This window comes from Pristiophorus japonicus, chromosome 19, assembly GCF_044704955.1.
Source record: "Pristiophorus japonicus isolate sPriJap1 chromosome 19, sPriJap1.hap1, whole genome shotgun sequence".
Taxonomy (NCBI): domain Eukaryota; kingdom Metazoa; phylum Chordata; class Chondrichthyes; family Pristiophoridae; genus Pristiophorus; species Pristiophorus japonicus.
In genome coordinates this window covers 82,505,282-82,522,627 of record NC_091995.1, presented here as the reverse complement: position 1 = coordinate 82,522,627, position 17,346 = coordinate 82,505,282, and the positions used below count along the sequence as shown (strand labels likewise).

The following is a 17,346-nucleotide window of genomic DNA, read 5'->3' as shown; positions in this document are numbered from 1 at the left end:
AATGTAATAATGACCAGATGATCTGTTTCTTTGATTGAGGGATAAATATCAGCCAGGGCACCAGGGATAAATCCCCTGCTCTTCTCCAAGATAGGATTTTTTGCATCCACTTGAGAGAGCAAACAGGACCTCGGTTTAACATCTCATCCCAAAGACAGCACTCCCTCAGCACTGCACTGGGCGTGTCAGTCTAGATTTTTATGTACTTAGGTCCCTGGAGTGGGACTTGAACCCACAACCTTATGACTCAGAAGCAAGGATGCTACCCACTGAGCCACAGCTGACACTGGGTGATAACATACGATTATTTTACTGGGTGGTCAGCAGAGTGACCAGGACACGTTATTCAGGAACTTTGAAGCTCTTAGACAAGAACAACTCCTTCCAACCTGGTCCTCACTTGATTGCCACATGCACACATGTATGTGTTTATCAGCAAGGATCAGGTGTGAAATTCTGGCTCTTCATTCCATCTTTACCGGACCAAGCTGGCCAGCCAGAGGTCAGCTCACTCAGTGCATTCCAGGCACCGATTCCAGAACTTGATCGCTTTCAAAATTCTCATCCTGAACTTCAAATCCCTCCATGGCCTCACCCCTCCCTATCTCTGTAATGTCCTCCAGACCCAAAACCCCCCAGAAATATCTGCGCTCCTCTAATTCTACCCTCTTGAGCATCCCTGATTATAATCGCTCAACCATCGGTGGCCGTGCCTTCAGCTGCCTGGGCCCCAAGCTCTGGAACTCCCTGTCTAAACCTCTGCATCTCTCCACCTCTCTTTCCTCCTTCAAGACACTCCTTAAAACCTAACTTTTTAACCAAGCTTTTGGTCGCCCGCACTAATTTCTAATTGTGCTGCTCGGTGTCAAATTTTTATCGCGTAACACTGCTGTGGAGCGCCCTGGGGCGTTAAGTGCGCTATATAAATGCAAGTTGTGGTTGTTGTTGATCCCAACACTTGGAGGCATGTGCGCTTCCATTCAGCCAAAGGTGGGATCATCAATCTATTTGTAGCTGTAACTTCGGCGCGGGCTTCAGAACGCCCTTTCCACTCCTGGCGTCAACCAGCGGTTTAGTCCCAATGTCCTTGACAGGGGGGGGGGGAAGGGATACGGAGCAACGAGTTGAGGAGAGGGGAGAAGAACACCTTTGAACAGCCCGGATCTGCTATTCCATACCTTCACGCAGTTCCGTCTCCTGAACGAGCACGTTGGAAATGGTGTGCCTTGTTCTCGGTCTGTGCTGTTCCAGTCCTCGGGGCAGCCAATAAAATTTAGGCAGCTGTTCAGTGAGCCCTGACGAATCAAAGAAAAGATGCATGTCAGCTGGGTTGAGATTAGCCGCCTTGCTGTCCCCTACCCCGCTCTGACCAAGCATCATCCGGTAGGACCCCCAAGTTTGTTTTTTAATGTATTAACGGGATGTGGGCATCGCTGGCAAGGCCAGCATTTAATGCCCATCCCTAGTTGCCCTTCAGAAAATGGTTGTGAGCCGCCTTCTTGAGCCGCTACAGTCTTGTGGTGTGTCATAGCAATTTGAGACATCTCAGTGGCTTGCTAGTGGCCATTTCGCAGGACAGTTTAAGAGTCAACCACATTGCTGTGGATCTGGAGTCACATATAGGCCTGACCGGATAAGGACGGCAGATTTCCTTCACCTAAAGGACATAAGCGAACCGGATTGGATTTTACGACAATCCGGCAGTTTCATGGTCCACGCTAACAGATTTATTTAATTAACTGAATTTAAATTCCCCAGCTGCCATGGTGGGATTTGAACTCACATCTCTCGGTAGTGGGCCAACCAGATCAGAAAGTCCTAGCTTTAATCCCTGCACTGAGCAAGGTGATCTCAGCTGGTACAGCAGTCGGATGCCATGATTCATATATCAGCTATGGCTCAGTGGGTAGCACTCCTGTCTCGTTGTAAGCGTAAATCCAACGTGAGAATATGAGCACCTGAATCTAAGTGCCCATTTAGGTGGCTGTAAAAGACCTCATGAAAATCTTTTGAAGAGCAGGGAGGTCCCCTCGTGTACTGGCCAATATTTATCCTTCACCCAATATCGCTAGAAACAGATTAACTGTGGTTAGTATGAGGAACTCAGTACCACATAGGGAGAGACAATATAGATTTAATGACACAGTTCTAAAGAGTGAGCAGGGGGTTCATGTGCATAGATGTTTGAAGGTGGCAGGACATATTGAGAGTAGTTAGCAAAGCTTATGGGATCTTGGGATCCATAATTAGGGGTATTGAGAACAAAAGCAGGGAAGTTATGCTGAACCTTTATAAAGCTCTGGTTAGGCAACAACTGGAGCATTGTGTCCAGCTCTGGTCATCAAACTTTGGAAAGGATGTGAAGGTCCTTGAGAGGGTGCAGAGGTGGTTTACCAGAATGGTTCCAGGGATTTTAGCTACAAGGTTAGGTTGGAGAAGCTGGGGTTGTTCTGCTTGGAGAAAAGGAGGTTGATGGGAGATTATGATGCGTTTGAGAAAGGCAGTTCCCATTAGATGATGTTACAAGGAGTGACACAGGTTTTGGGCAGGAGATACAGAGGGGAATGTGAGGAGTAGCTTTTTTACGCAGCGAGTGGTAATGACCTGGAACTCGCTGCCGATGAGGGTGGTGGAAGCGGAGACGATCAATGATTTCGTAAGGAAATTGGATAGGCACTTGAGGGGAATAAATTTGCAGGGCCACGGGGATAGAGCAGGGGCAATGGGACTGACTGGATTGCTTTACAGAGAGCCGGCATGGGACTCGATGGGCCGAATGGCCTTCTGTGCCATAATGGCTCTATGGCACATGGAGTAAGTGAGGCAAATAGCAAAATGCATTTAAGGGGAAGCCAGATAAACACATAAGGGAGAAAGGATAACAGGTTATGCTGATAGGGTTAGATGAAGAGGTTTGGGAGGAACTTGTGTGGAGCATAAACACCGGCATGGACCTGTTAGGTTGAACCGTCTGTTTCTACGCTGTAACTTCTATGTAATTCTATGTAACTGGTCATTGACGTCATTACAGGGTCTTGCTGTGTGCAAAGTGGTTGCCACATTTGCCTGCACAACAGTAGTGGAAACACTGCAAGAGTAATTTATTGGCTGTGAAGCATCATGAGGACATGAATGGCGCGATGCAAATGTGATTTCTTTCTTTGAAGATTGATGTAAGAGATTTACACAGAGATCCAGGTCGTTGTCCCTTTTCAGTTGCAGTAGCTGGGATGTCAGGGCGGCAATCTCCCCTTCTTTCTTTGTCAGCTCCACCTGAAAGCCATCCAACTTCTCCTCCATTGTCCAGAGCTGTCTCCGATACCTGCCGTTATCAAGCAGGCTTTGGGCATGAGCGGTTTGGGCGTTGTCGCGAACCTTCAGTGCCTATTAAACAGAGACATTCAGGACATCAAAATGGTTTCTGGACTCAAACATAAAGGAGATGAGTCTCAGGGGCACTTGAAACCTGCTAAACTTCAGCATCACCTTTCTCCCAGAGAGTACCAATTCACCTCTACAATACAGGGTAATAATTCACTTCTACAACACAGTGAAGGCTTTGGAAAGGATACAGAAGAGATTGGTTCCAGTTATGAGGGAACACAGTTACGTGGAGAGACTGGATAGGCTGGGGTTGTTCTCCGTAAACAGAGAAGGCTAAGAGGAGATTTGATAAAGGTGTTCAAAATCAACAACAACTAGTATTTATATAGCACCTTTAACGTAGTGAAACGTCCCAAGCGTTGCACAGGAGTGTTATGAAATTTCAAAAATTGACACCGAGCTGCATAAGTAGAAATTAGTGCAGTCTTGAAAGAGGTAGGTTTTAAGGAGCGTCTTGAAGGAGGAAAGAGAGGTAGAGAGGCAGAGAGGTATGGGGAGGGAGTTCCAGAGCTTGGGGTCCAGGCAGCTGAAGGCACGGCTACCGATGGTTGAGCGATTATAATCAGGGATGCTCAAGAGGGCAGAATTAGAGGAGCGCAGAAATATCAGGGGTTGTGGGGCTGGAGGAGATTACAGAGATAGGGAGGGGCGAGGCTATGGAGGGATTTGAAAATAAGGATGACAATTTTGAAATCAAGGTGTTGCTTAACCGAGAGCCAATCATGAAGGATTTAGATAGAGTAAATAAGAACATAAGAAATAGGAGCAGGAGTAGGACATTTGGCCCCTCGAGCCTGCTCCGCCATTTAATAAGACCATGGCTGATCTGATTTTGGGCTCAGCTCCACTTCCCCACCCGCTCCCCATGACCCTTTGTTATGTAAGTAAACATTGTAACTGTGTAAGACTTGCCATCAGAGGGCGCAACTGTTGGAGGCCCAAGGGTCACCTGCACAACTCGTGCAAGGGAGTATAAAAGGTTGTCTGCCATGCTGCTTAGGCACTCTTGAGTTGTATTAATGAGACTAAGGTCGCATCAGTTTTAGCTCACAGTACTCAGTCTTGTGGAGTTCTTCCATACGTGACAATTGGCGACGAGTAACAGATTACGAACTTTCACGCGGTCATGGCTGCTGTTGGTATTTACGAGAGATTTGTAGAGAGTGATGATTGGGAAGCCTTCGTTGAGCATCTCGACCAGTACTTCGTGGCCAACGAGCTGGATGAGGACGATAAAGTGATCAAGCACAGGGCGATTCTCCTCACCGTGTGTGGGTCCACAATATACGGCCTCATCAAGAATCTGCTAGCACCGGAGAAACCAGCGGAGAAGACATATACAGAGTTGTATTTGCTGGTTCGGAACCACCTAAAGCTGAAGGAGAGTGTCGTAATGGCCAAGTATTGCTTCTACACGCACCACCACTCCGAGGGCCAGGACGAGGCGAGTTATGTCGCCGACCTGAGACGCCTTGCGGGAACTTGCAAATTTGCTGGATTTTGGGGGGAAATGCTGCGGGAATTTTTTGTGCTTGGCATCGGCCATGAGGTCATTCTTCGCAAGCTGCTGTCCGCCGAATCCCTAGACCTGAGCAAGGCCATCACGATAGCCCAGGCATTCATATCCACGAGCGATAATATCAGACAGATATCTTCCCAGCATCAAAGCTCACCGGCAAGTACTGTGCATAAAATAACGTCGCTAGCAGGCAGAACTGCATATGGCAGGGTCTATATGCCTGCAGCTGCAAGACCTAGGATGACTCAGAGTCCGCCATTGGGCGTGAATGCAAATCCATTAGCACCATGTTGGCGCTGCGGGGGTAATCATCGAGCCCATCAATGTCGATTCAAGCACTACGTGTGCAAAGGCTGTGAAACAATGTGCCACCTCCAGTGAATGTGCAAGAGTGCTGCGACTCACCACGTGGCAGAGGATGATCGATCCGGCGCGGATCACGCAGAACAAACAAGAGACGCAACTCAACCCGAGGAAGAAGTGTATGAGGTACACACCTTCACCACCAAGAGCCCTCCCATGATGCTGAAAGTCAAATTGAACGGTATTCCAGTATCAATGGAGTCAGTCAATTATGAGCCAGCAGATTTTTGGGAAACTGTGGGGCAATAAGGCACAAAGGCCCAAACTGAGCCCGATTCAGACAAAGCTGTGCACATTCACCAAAGAGCTCGTACTAGTCATTGGCAGTGCGGCAGTTAAGGTATCGTACGATGGAGCTGTGCATGATTTATCACTGTGGATTGTACCAGGTGATGGCCCAACGCTATTCGGCAAAAGCTGGCTGGGAAAGATTCGATGGAACTGGGACGACATCAAAGCACTATCTTCAGTGGATGATGCCTCTTGAGCCCAAGTGCTGAGCAAGTTTCCATCACTATTTGGACCAGGCGTCCAGCAACTTCACAGGAGCCGAGGTGCCGACCCACCTAGTCCCCGATGCAAGGCCTGTTCATCACAAGGCTCGAGCGGTTCCATATATGATGAGGGAGAAAGCCGAGATCGAACTAGACAGACTTCATCAAGAGGGAATCATATCCAAATAGGTATTGGTGCATTTTCTTAATCCCATATACACATGCTAACGCCTCTTTCTTGACTGTAGGCTCTTTCAAACTTAGACAGACTTCTAGACGCGCATGAAACCGGTTGAAGTTTGCCCGATACATTGGTTTGCTGTAACACACAGCCGACCCCGTACGAAGATGCATCACAAGCACTAATCGTTTACACGGGTCATACAGTACAAGTAACTTATTAGAACAAAGTGGGTTTCTGACCATCTCAAAGGCTGTCTCTTGAGATTTACCCCAAACCCAGTCATCACCCTTACATAGCAACATGTGCAACGGTTCCAGCAAAGTGCTTTACCGGGGTAGAAAGTTACCAAAATAGTTGAGAAGTTCCAGGAACGAAAGCAGCTCTGTCACATTCTGTGGTCTGGGTGCATTCTTGATGGCCTCTGTCTTTGAGTCCGTGGGTCTGATGCCATCCGCCACAATCGAGTTCAACGAGTCTGATTGTTCCGGTGTTGAAAAGCGATGACACGGTCAGAATCTGCAGAGACTACAAGGTAACGATCAACAGAGTCTCGTTACAGGACCAGTACCTGCTACCCAAGGTGGATGACCTGTTCACAACGTTAGCAGGGGGGAAGTCATTCACCAAGTTAGACCTAACCTCCGCCTACATGACACAGGAGCTGGCTGAATCTTTGAAAAGATTGACGTGTATTAACATGCACAAAGTACTGTTTATATACTTCAGGTGCTCTTTTGGGATTCGCTCGGCTGCTGCCATCTTCCAGAGGAACATGGAGAGTCTGCTGAAATTGGTTCCATGCACCATTGTGTTTCAAGACGACATCCTGATCACTAGACATGACACCACCGAACACCTGCACAACCTGGAAGAGGTTCTAAGTCAACTAGACAAAGTGGGACTCAGGCTGAAACGCTCCAAGTGTGTTTTCCTGGCGCTAGAGGTCAATATTTTGGGGAGAAAGATTGTGGCGGATGGCATCAGACCCACGGACTCAAAGACACAGGCTATCAAGAATGCACCCAGACCACAGAATGTGATGGAGCTGCTTTCGTTCCTGGAACTTCTCAACTATTTTGGTAACTTTCTACCCGGGTTAAGCACTTTGCTGGAACCGTTGCACATGTTGCTACGTAAGGGTGACGACTGGGTTTGGGGTAAATCTCAAGAGACAGCCTTTGAGATGGTCAGAAACCCACTTTGTTCTAATAAGTTACTTGTCCTGTATGACCCGTGTAAACGATTAGTGCTAGCTTGTGATGCATCTTCGTACGAGGTCAGCTGTATATTTCAGCAAACCAATGTCTCGGGCAAACTTCAACCGGTTTCATACGCGTCTAGAAGTCTGTCTAAGGCTGAAAGAGCCTACAGTATGGTCGAGAAGGAGGCGTTAGCATGTGTATATGGGATTAAGAAAATGTACCAATACCTATTTGGACTTCAGTTTGAGCTTGAATCCGAACACAAACCGCTCATTTCACTGTTTTCAGAAAGCAAAGGTATAAACACCAATGCTTCGCCCCGCATCCAAAGATGGGCACTAACATTGTCTGCCTATGACTATGTTATCCACCACAGACCAGGCATGGAGAACTGTGCTGATGCCCTCAGTCGGCTACCATTGCCCACTACCGGGGTGGAAATGGCACAGCCCGCAGACTTGCTTCTGGTCATGGATGCTTTTGAGAGCGAGGGGTCACCCGTCACTGCTCGCCAGATCAGGACCTGGACCAGCCAGGATCCTGTGCTATCACTTGTAAAATGTTGCGTCCTCAATGGGAGCTGGTCGGCCATTCCCGGGGAAATGCAAGATGAAGTTAAACCGTTTCACCGACGCAAAGATGAAATATCCATCCAGTCGGATTGTCTCTTAATGGGTAATCGCGTGGTTTTGCCAAAAAAAGGCAAGGAAATATTTATACGTGACCTACACAGTACCCACCCAGGCATAGTCATGGTGAAGGCTGTAACCAGGTCGTATGTTTGGTGGCCCGGCATTGACTCGGACTTAGAGTCATGCGTACACTCGTGCAACACATGCTCACAATTGAGCAATGCACCAAGGGAGGCTCCATTGAATCTGTGGTCATGGCCCTCCAAACCGTGGTCCAGGATCCACGTAGATTTTGTTGGTCCCTTTCTCAGAAAGATGTTTTTAGTTGTCGTGGACACTTACTCTAAATGGATTGAATGTGTAATCATGTCATCCAGCACATCCACTGCCACCATTGAAAGCCGGCTATGTTCGCCACCCATGGCTTGCCTGACGTCCTTGTCAGTGACAATGGACCATGTTTCACCAGCTCAGAATTCAACGAGTTTATGACCCGCAAGCATGTCAGGTCTGCCCCGTTTAAGCCCGCATCCAACGGTCAAGCGTAACGGGCAGTCAAAACTATCAAGCAGAGCTTGAAATGAGTGACGGAAGGCTCCTTGCAGACCCGCTTAATCTCGGGTTTTGCTCAACTACCGGATGGGACCCCACTCACTGCAGAATTGTTAATGAAGAGAGCACTCAAAACCCAGGCTCTCCCTAGTCCACCCCAGTGATCATGTGGAAGTCCAGCGTCACCGGCGTTGCTCAGTTGTGAGCACGTGTTGCACTGGTGTATGCATGACCCTAAGTCCGAGTCAATGCCGGGCCACCAAACATGCGATCTGGCTATAACTTTGTGGTGTATGTAGCACACAAATCACTGACTCCACACGGTCTGGTGTAAGTCTAACTGCTGTGACCTTCGTCCTTTATTGTTCAGCTCCAGAGTGCCTCCCAGGTGTGGTGGTCACCCTTATATAGTCCTTGTTACAGGTACTACCAGGGTTTCCCACCGCAGCACCCTCTGTGGTGTGGCATAGTACTTACATTACATTTAAGGTACTGGGACGATACACACATCATTACATAACAGCCTTCATCATGACTATGCCTGGGTGGGTACTGTGTAGGTCATGTATAAATGTTTCCCTGCCTTTTATTGGCAAAATGATTATGTGGAAGCCCGGCGTCACCGGCAAAACATGTACCACGATCGCGCGGCTATATCGCGTGACATTGATGTTAACAAACCCTGTGTTTGTCCTGAATTACGATCATGGTCCTAAATGGGTTGCTGGCGCTGTAACTGTCTTGGCCGAGGAGGGGAATAGAGTGTTTATAGTCAAGCTATCAAGCATTTGGATCAGACCAAACTGCAGTTCACCGACAACCAGGAACAACCTGAAGAGGACATCACCATCATCGATCCACCAACACACACCCAACCAACAATCGACCTTGCTGTCAATCAAGAGGATGAACCCACCATTCCCAACAGTCCGGTCAGACCAGCCGTGTCGCAGTGCAGCAATGGTCCAACCAACTCACCCATGCCAGAGTTTGAACTCAGACGGTCAATAGGGCCCCGGATCGTCTCAACTTGTAAATAATTTGTATCAAAGACTTTGGGGGGGAGGGGTAGTGATAGAAACATAGAAACATAGAAAATAGGTGCAGGAGTAGGCCATTCGGCCCTTCTAGCCTGCACCGCCATTCAATGAGTTCATGGCTGAACATGCAACTTCAGTACCCCATTCCTGCTTTCTCGCCATACCCCTTGATCCCCCTAGCAGTAAGGACCTCATCTAACTCCTTTTTGAATATATTTAGTGAATTGGCCTCAACAACTTTCTGTGGTAGAGAATTCCACAGGTTCACCACTCTCTGGGTGAAGAAGTTCCTCCGCATCTCGGTCCTAAATGGCTTACCCCTTATCCTTAGACTGTGACCCCTGGTTCTGGACTTCCCCAACATTGGGAACATTCTTCCTGCATCTAACCTGTCTAACCCCGTCAGAATTTTATATGTTTCTATGAGGTCCCCTCTCATTCTTCTGAACTCCAGTGAATACAAGCCCAGTTGATCCAGTCTTTCTTGATAGGTCAGTCCCGCCATCCCGGGAATCAGTCTGGTGAACCTTCGCTGCACTCCCTCAATAGCAAGAATGTCCTTCCTCAGGTTAGGAGACCAAAACTGTACACAATACTCCAGGTGTGGCCTCACCAATGCCCTGTACAATTGTAGCAACACCTCCCTGCCCCTGTACTCAAATCCCCTTGCTATGAAGGCCAACATGCCATTTGCTTTCTTAACCGCCTGCTGCACCTGCATGCCAACCTTCAATGACTGATGTACCATGACACCCAGGTCTCTTTGCACCTCCCCTTTTCCTAATCTGTCACCATTCAGATAATAGTCTGTCTCTCTGTTTTTACCACCAAAGTGGATAACCTCACATTTATCCACATTATACTTCATCTGCCATGCATTTGCCCACTCACCTAACCTATCCAAGTCGCTCTGCAGCCTCACAGCATCCTCCTCGCAGCTCACACTGCCACCCAACTTAGTGTCATCCGCAAATTTGGAGATACTACATTTAATCCCCTCATCTAAATCATTAATGTACAGTGTAAACAGCTGGGGCCCCAGCACAGAACCTTGCGGTACCCCACTAGTCACTGCCTGCCATTCTGAAAAGTACCCATTTACTCCTACTCTTTGCTTCCTGTCTGACAACCAGTTCTCAATCCATGTCAGTACACTACCCCCAATCCCATGTGCTCTAACTTTGCACATCAATCTCTTGTGTGGGACCTTGTCGAACGCCTTCTGAAAGTCCAAATATACCACATCAACTGGTTCTCCCTTATCCACTCTACTGGAAACATCCTCAAAAAATTCCAGAAGATTTGTCAAGCATGATTTCCCTTTCACAAATCCATGCTGACTTGGACCTATCATGTCACCTCTTTCCAAATGCACTGCTATGACATCCTTAATAATTGATTCCATCATTTTACCCACTACCGATGTCAGGCTGACCGGTCTATAATTCCCTGTTTTCTCTCTCCCTCCTTTTTTAAAAAGTGGGGTTACATTGGCTACCCTCCACTCCATAGGAACTGATCCAGAGTCAATGGAATGTTGGAAAATGACTGTCAACGCATCCACTATTTCCAAGGCCACCTCCTTAAGTACTCTGGGATGCAGTCCATCAGGCCCTGGGGATTTATCGGCCTTCAATCCCATCAATTTCCCCAACACAATTTCCCGGCTAATAAGGATTTCCCTCAGTTCCTCCTCCTTACTAGACCCCCCGACCCCTTTTATAACCGGAAGGTTGTTCGTGTCCTCCTTCGTGAATACCGAACCAAAGTACTTGTTCAATTGGTCCGCCATTTCTTTGTTCCCCGTTATGACTTCCCCTGATTCTGACTGCAGGGGACCTACGTTTGTCTTTACTAACCTTTTTCTCTTTACATATCTATAGAAACTTTTGCAATCAGTCTTAATGTTCCCTGCAAGCTTCTTCTCATACTCCATTTTCCCTGCCCTAATCAAACCCTTTGTCCTCCTCTGCTGAGTTCTAAATTTCTCCCAGTCCCCAGGTTCGCTGCTATTTCTGGCCAATTTGTATGCCACTTCCTTGGCTTTAATACTATCCCTGATTTCCCTTGATAGCCACGGTTGAGCCACCTTCCCTTTTTTATTTCTATGCCAGACAGGAATGTACAATTGTTGTAGTTCATCCATGCGGTCTCTAAATGTCTGCCATTGTCCATCCACAGTCAACCCCTTAAGTATCATTCGCCAATCCATCTCAGCCAATTCACGCCTCATACCTTCAAAGTTAGCCTTCTTTAAGTTCTGGACCATGGTCTCTGAATTAACTGTTTCATTCTCCATCCTAATGCAGAATTCCACCATATTATGGTCACTCTTCCCCAAGGGGCCTCGCACAACGAGATTGCTAATTAATCCTTTCTCATTACATAACACCCAGTCTAAGATGGCCTCCCCCCTAGTTGGTTCCTCGACATATTGGTCTAAAAAACCATCCCTTATGCACTCCAGAAAATCCTCCTCCACCGTATTGCTTCCAGTTTGGTTAGCCCAATCTATGTGCATATTAAAGTCACCCATTATAACTGTTATGTAGGTAAACATTGTAACTGTGTAAGACTTGCCATTAGAAGGCGCAACTGTTGGAGGCCCAAGGGTATAAAAGGTTGTCTGCCATGCTACTTAAGCACTCTGGAGTTGTATTAAAGTCACATCAGTTTTAGCTCACAGTACTCAGTCTTGTGGAGTTCTTCCGTACGTAACACCCTTCACATTCAAAAATCTCCACCTTAAATATAGCCAATGGCCCAGCCTCCACAGCAGCGAATAAAGTGGCTGGAGATGCCAGGGATTGAACCCAGGAGCTCATACATGCGAAGCATGCGCTCTACCACTGAGCTACATCCCCACTAGTGAAAGCAGTAACTAAATAAAGAGAAACTCTTTCCAATGACTGAAAGGCCGAGAACCAGAAGGCCCAGCTTTAAGGTGATTGGCAAAAGAACCAGAGGCAACATGAGGAAAACCTTTTTACGCAGCGAGTGGTTAGGATCTGGAATGCACTGCCTGAGAGGGTGGTGGAGGCAGACTCAATAGTCACCTTCAAAAGGGAAAATTGGATAAATAGTTGAACGAGGAAAAAATTGAGGGATATGGGGAAAGAGCGGAGGAGTGGGACTTACTGGACTGCTCTTCGACAGAGCCGGCGCAGACTCGATGGGCCGAATGGCATCTTTCTGTGTTGTACTATTCTATGATTCTATACTAATTCACCTCTATAACACATGGGATACCAATTCACATCTGTGCATTCTGATCAGAGCGGGAGATAAAGCGAGCAGACCAACCGACCCAGGGAGGGGAAGAAGGCAAAAGAAATCAAAGTTGTGATGTCACAGGAAAGCAGGGAAGTGATTGGTTGGTCAGCATTTCTCTCTTTTTCTTGGGCATTGGTTTAATTTAAGAGGCGGGCTTAAAAACGAAAAGTTCAAAACTTAAAAACTTAATTAATTAAATAAATACATTAAAGATGGCAGGGCAGACGATGTGTCACTGTTGCAACATGTGGGAGCTGGTGGACGCCATTGAGGTCCACGGCAACCACGACTGCAGCAAGTGTCTGTAGCTCGAGGAACTTCGGCTCCATGTTGATGAGCTGGAATCCGAGCTGCAGGCACTGCGACACATCAGGGAGCGGGAGAGTTACCTGGACGTAGTGTTCCAGCAAAGAGTCACACCCGTTAAGTTAAATCATTCAAATTTGGTCTGTGGTCAGGGGCAGGAGGGTGTGACTACGAGCGAGGCAGGTATGGGGACCCAGGATGTAGTGATGGAGGAACCTCAGCCCTTGCTCTTGTCCAACAGGTTCGAGGCTCTTACTCCCTGTGTGGACAAGAGCAGGGACTGCAGGGAGGATGAACAAACTGACCACAGCACCGTGGTACAGGGGACCATTCAAGTGGGGGGAGTAAATAGAATTATGGTAGTGGTCAGAGATAGTGGCCCTGACATTTACGGTCCTGGGAAGGACCGTTACCATTCGTTTGCGGCGTCCATTCATCAAAATCGAGAGGACAGATGCACCAACATCAGTGTTCTCACTCAGGCCAACATCTCCAGCATCGAAGCATGGACCACACTCAACCAGCTTCGTTGGGCAGGCCACATTGTCCACATGCCCGACGCGAGACTCCCAAAGCAAGCGCTCTACTCGGAACTCCTACATGCTAAGCGAGCTCCAGGTGGGCAGAGGAAACGTTTCAAGGACAACCTCAGAGCCTCCTTGATAAAATGCAACATCCCCACCGACACCTGGGAATCCCTGGCCCTAGGACGCCCAAAGTGGAGGAAGAGCATCCGGGAAGGCGCTGAGCACCTCGCGGCTCGTCGCCGAGAGCATGCAGAAACCAAGTGCAGGCAGCGGAAGGAGCGTGCAGCAAACCAGTCCCACCCTCCCTTTCCTTCAACCCCACCTGCCCCACCTATGACAGAGACTGTAATTCCTGTATTGGACCATACAGCCACCTAAGAACGCACTTTTAGAGTGGAAGCAAGTCATCCTCGACTTTGAGGGACTGCCTATGATGATCTTACGCGGGCCTAACCTGCGCCTTCGTCTCAGTGTCTCCCCTGTGGCTGCCTCACGGGTCTGGGAAGGCTGCTGTGTTCCCTGTGTGGAAGCTGCAGGTGTCCTTCTAGGGTGCCCTCCAGCAGCTTTGGGCCTTGAAGGACCGGCTGGAGACTGGTCAACACCCTGGGTAACCATCTTATATTGATGGCCTCTAGTTATGCTCTTCCCCACAAGTGGAAACATTCTCTCTGTATCCACTCCATCAAAACCTTTCATCATTTTAAAGACCTCTATTAGGTCACCCCAACTCAGCCTTTGTTTTTCAAGAGAAAAGAGCCTGTCCTCCCTTTCCTGATATGTACACCCTCGCATTTCTATTATGATTAATGATTCTGTGATTCTAATCTCCCAGATGCAAGTTGTTGGATTTGAATGTTTGGTTAATGGGGGTTCTATTGTTGATATTGGGCTTCACCTGATCTCGCTCCTTTTCAACTTCTTCCACTTGCTGTAAAATGGTTCCTATCCTGCGCTTGTGCATTTGACATTCCTTGAGGAGCATCGCAGACTGGAGTTCGAGGTCTTCCTTCTCTCTCAGGTACTAGAATTAGAAAAGATTGATTCGGAAATTGGCAGTACACAATTACAATGGGATGCTTATGATACAGGTGGCACAGCGCATAAAGGGCACGAGGGTAGCTTTAATTCCTCGACTGTACTCACTCAGCTGATCTCAGTGTCAGCCTCAGGTTACTGGGTTATGGAAGGGTTCCTTACTCCCCATCACTCTCCTCACAGGGCGTGTGCAGCGACATTGGGCCGAGGGCCCAGGGGCAGCACGGGCCAGCCCACACTGAGATATGTGAGCGCACTAGGTCCGTGCAGCAAAGCAGGTCTCAGTCATCCTGGTTAACCCTTGCCACTGGATAAAGGCCTAGCTCTGTCAATCACACGTTAAAATAAATCCATGCACAGGCATCTTCCACCCCTTCAATTGGAGTTCAGGACTGGAACATCGGGTCCTTCATTGAATCATCTGTGAACTCATGTGAAGCAAGTCATCCTGGCTCGAGGGACCATATATGATGATGATGAATAGTATTGGCTGGTGATGCCATACTTAGTGGACTACGTTATGCATTGGCACTTGGGGAGATATGTGGGAGGTGTGGAGGTTCCCCGTGGAACAGTATTCCAGCAAGAATCAATGCGAGAAAGCTGAGGGAAAGGTATGTGCAATGCCTGTGAGCACAGAGTTGTCGAGCTGTTGCATTGTGAGTGGCTTAGCCAGTCATGTGATGTTCACAAGACTCACTAAATCCCCAGCCAGTTGGGTCTCAGTCATCCACGATGAGGTATGCAGTTGTGAGCCTAGTGGATGAACTGGTAATGTGTAGTGTGATTGTTAAACCTTTGTTAATAAACCAACTAGTTCTTAATAGCAATGAGTTCTTAAGCAAAGAATTCATGGAGCAAATATATTACAGTATGGAAGGAAAAGACAGCACAACCTTCTGACTCCGAGACAAGAGACTTGGCTGATAGTATCTTCCGTCACGAAGAGTGAAAATTGAAAGGAAAACATGATCATCTTTCAGTGGTACTGATATTAAGACTTGCTTTAAAGGGATGGGAGGTTGAGGCAGATGTTACAGTAGTATATTCCTGCATTGGCCATTCTTAAGACCTTCTTAGCCAAGATTATGCAGCCCATGCCAAATTCTGGGCCATATTATACTGTAAATGATGAACTTATTGCGACCTGAACTCAGGTTTCAAATTTCAGTTCATTAACAGTGTCAGCTGTGACTCAGTGGGTAGCACCCTCACCTCTGAGTCAGAAGGTTGTGGGTTCAAGTCCCACTCCAGAGACTTGAGCACAAAAATCCAAGCTGACACTCCCAGTGCAGTGCTGAGGGAGTGCCGCACTGTCAGAGGTCTCTCGAATGAGATGTTAAACTGAGGCCCCATGTGCTTTCTCTGGTGGACATAAAAGATCCCATAGCACTATTTTGAAGAAGAGCAGGGGAGTTATCCCTGGTGTCCTGGCCAATATTTCTCTCTCAATCAACACAGATTATCTGGTCATCATTACATTGCTGTTTGTGAGAGCTTGCTGTGCCCAAATTTGTAGCCGTGGTTCCTACAGTGACAACACTTCAAAAATACGTAATTGGTTGTAAAACGCTTTGGGATGTCCTGAGATTATGAAGGTCGCTATATAAATTCAAGTCATTCCTTCGAAAGACATTTAATATACTCAGAGAAAAAAGAAAGAAGACTTGTATTTCTATAGCGCCTTTCACGACCACGAGAGATCATGTCCGTACAATGTGAATTCTGATTGAGTGGCCTGGCAGACATCTCTTGCGGGAACGCAGCCCATTTTACATCTGTCCGTCACCTCTCAGGTCCAAAAAGTGAAAGGACAGTGTCTAAAGTTAACTTAAAACAGCACTTAAAAGAATGTTTTAACTAGAAGCGAGAAATTCGGTTGGATAACGAGAGGCGCTACAGGGGGCGCTAACGGGTTTCCAGCCTCGAGCATCGGCATTCGCGCCACTCGGCAAATTCAGTGTGCCGGCACCGGTGGCACAAAGGAGTATTGCCTGGGAGCACCGCGCCGATGTGCAACGCCCCCGTTATCGCCACGGATACAACATTTGGTTTGCGCAGCACCTGTAGCGCCCCCTAGTGACCCCGCCAGAGAAAGCGGGCGTGCAGAGCTGTCCCCGGGGCGCTATGGGAAGGAATGACTGCCTGAGGTAAGTGAGAGTGATTTGTTTTTTCTTTTTTCTTTTTGCGATTGAACTTTATTTGGGGTGAGTAATGTATCGGGAATGTTTTTTTGTGTTTCTTGTTCCGATTCTTGTTTTTTTTTTGCAGGGAGGCCTCTCTCAGGGCGCTACAAAGCTGGCTCTTTAGCACGGGATATTCGGTTGCTCACCTGACCTAGTGCCCCGAGAGAAGTGTGGAATGCCTCCCTTAGCGCTCTGCCTCACTCTCAGGGTGCAGCTGCCGAATTTTGTGGCTGTCGCCGCTAAGCTTTTCCCGGCGCTAACTTTAGTGCCCGCCCGACATTAGCGCCTTAAAAACCCTCCAACCGAATCTCCAGCCCCTAGGAGTTTGTAAGCCATTGTGAGAAATCTAGGAATTCCGATCATTCTCCAAACCAGATTGAAGGACCTTATCTCGGAGTTCTTCCGCTTGCTGGAGTTCCGCGTTGGTGTTATGGAACTTCTCAACCAATTCACATCTGTCTTCAAGAGCTTCCCTCCGATCATGGTCCATGATGTCCAGAAGGGCTTTCTCTGTGGTGGGGAGACTGTTCTTTACCTGTCAGGAGGGCGAACAACAGCAATTTCAAAAAGGCAAAAGAACCAAAGGCGACATGAGAAAAAAACGTTCTTTTATGCAGCGAGTGGTTAGGATCTGGAATGCGCTGCCAGT

At 47.8% G+C, this 17,346-nt stretch overlaps 1 protein-coding gene and 1 non-coding gene across 2 annotated transcripts in view; both read right to left on the bottom strand.

The window, feature by feature from the left end:
• The window catches only part of LOC139230277 (caspase recruitment domain-containing protein 11-like), a 113,704-nt gene that overhangs the window by 52,208 nt on the left and 44,150 nt on the right, over positions 1-17,346 (bottom strand). Inside the window, 4 exon segments of the mRNA XM_070862105.1 lie at positions 1,179-1,295; positions 3,187-3,384; positions 14,372-14,497; positions 17,083-17,232. Of these exon segments, the coding sequence (XP_070718206.1) occupies positions 1,179-1,295; positions 3,187-3,384; positions 14,372-14,497; positions 17,083-17,232 (591 nt within the window).
• On the bottom strand, positions 12,163-12,234 carry trnaa-cgc (transfer RNA alanine (anticodon CGC)). Its single transcript has one exon. It is a non-coding gene; the product is annotated as a tRNA-Ala (tRNA).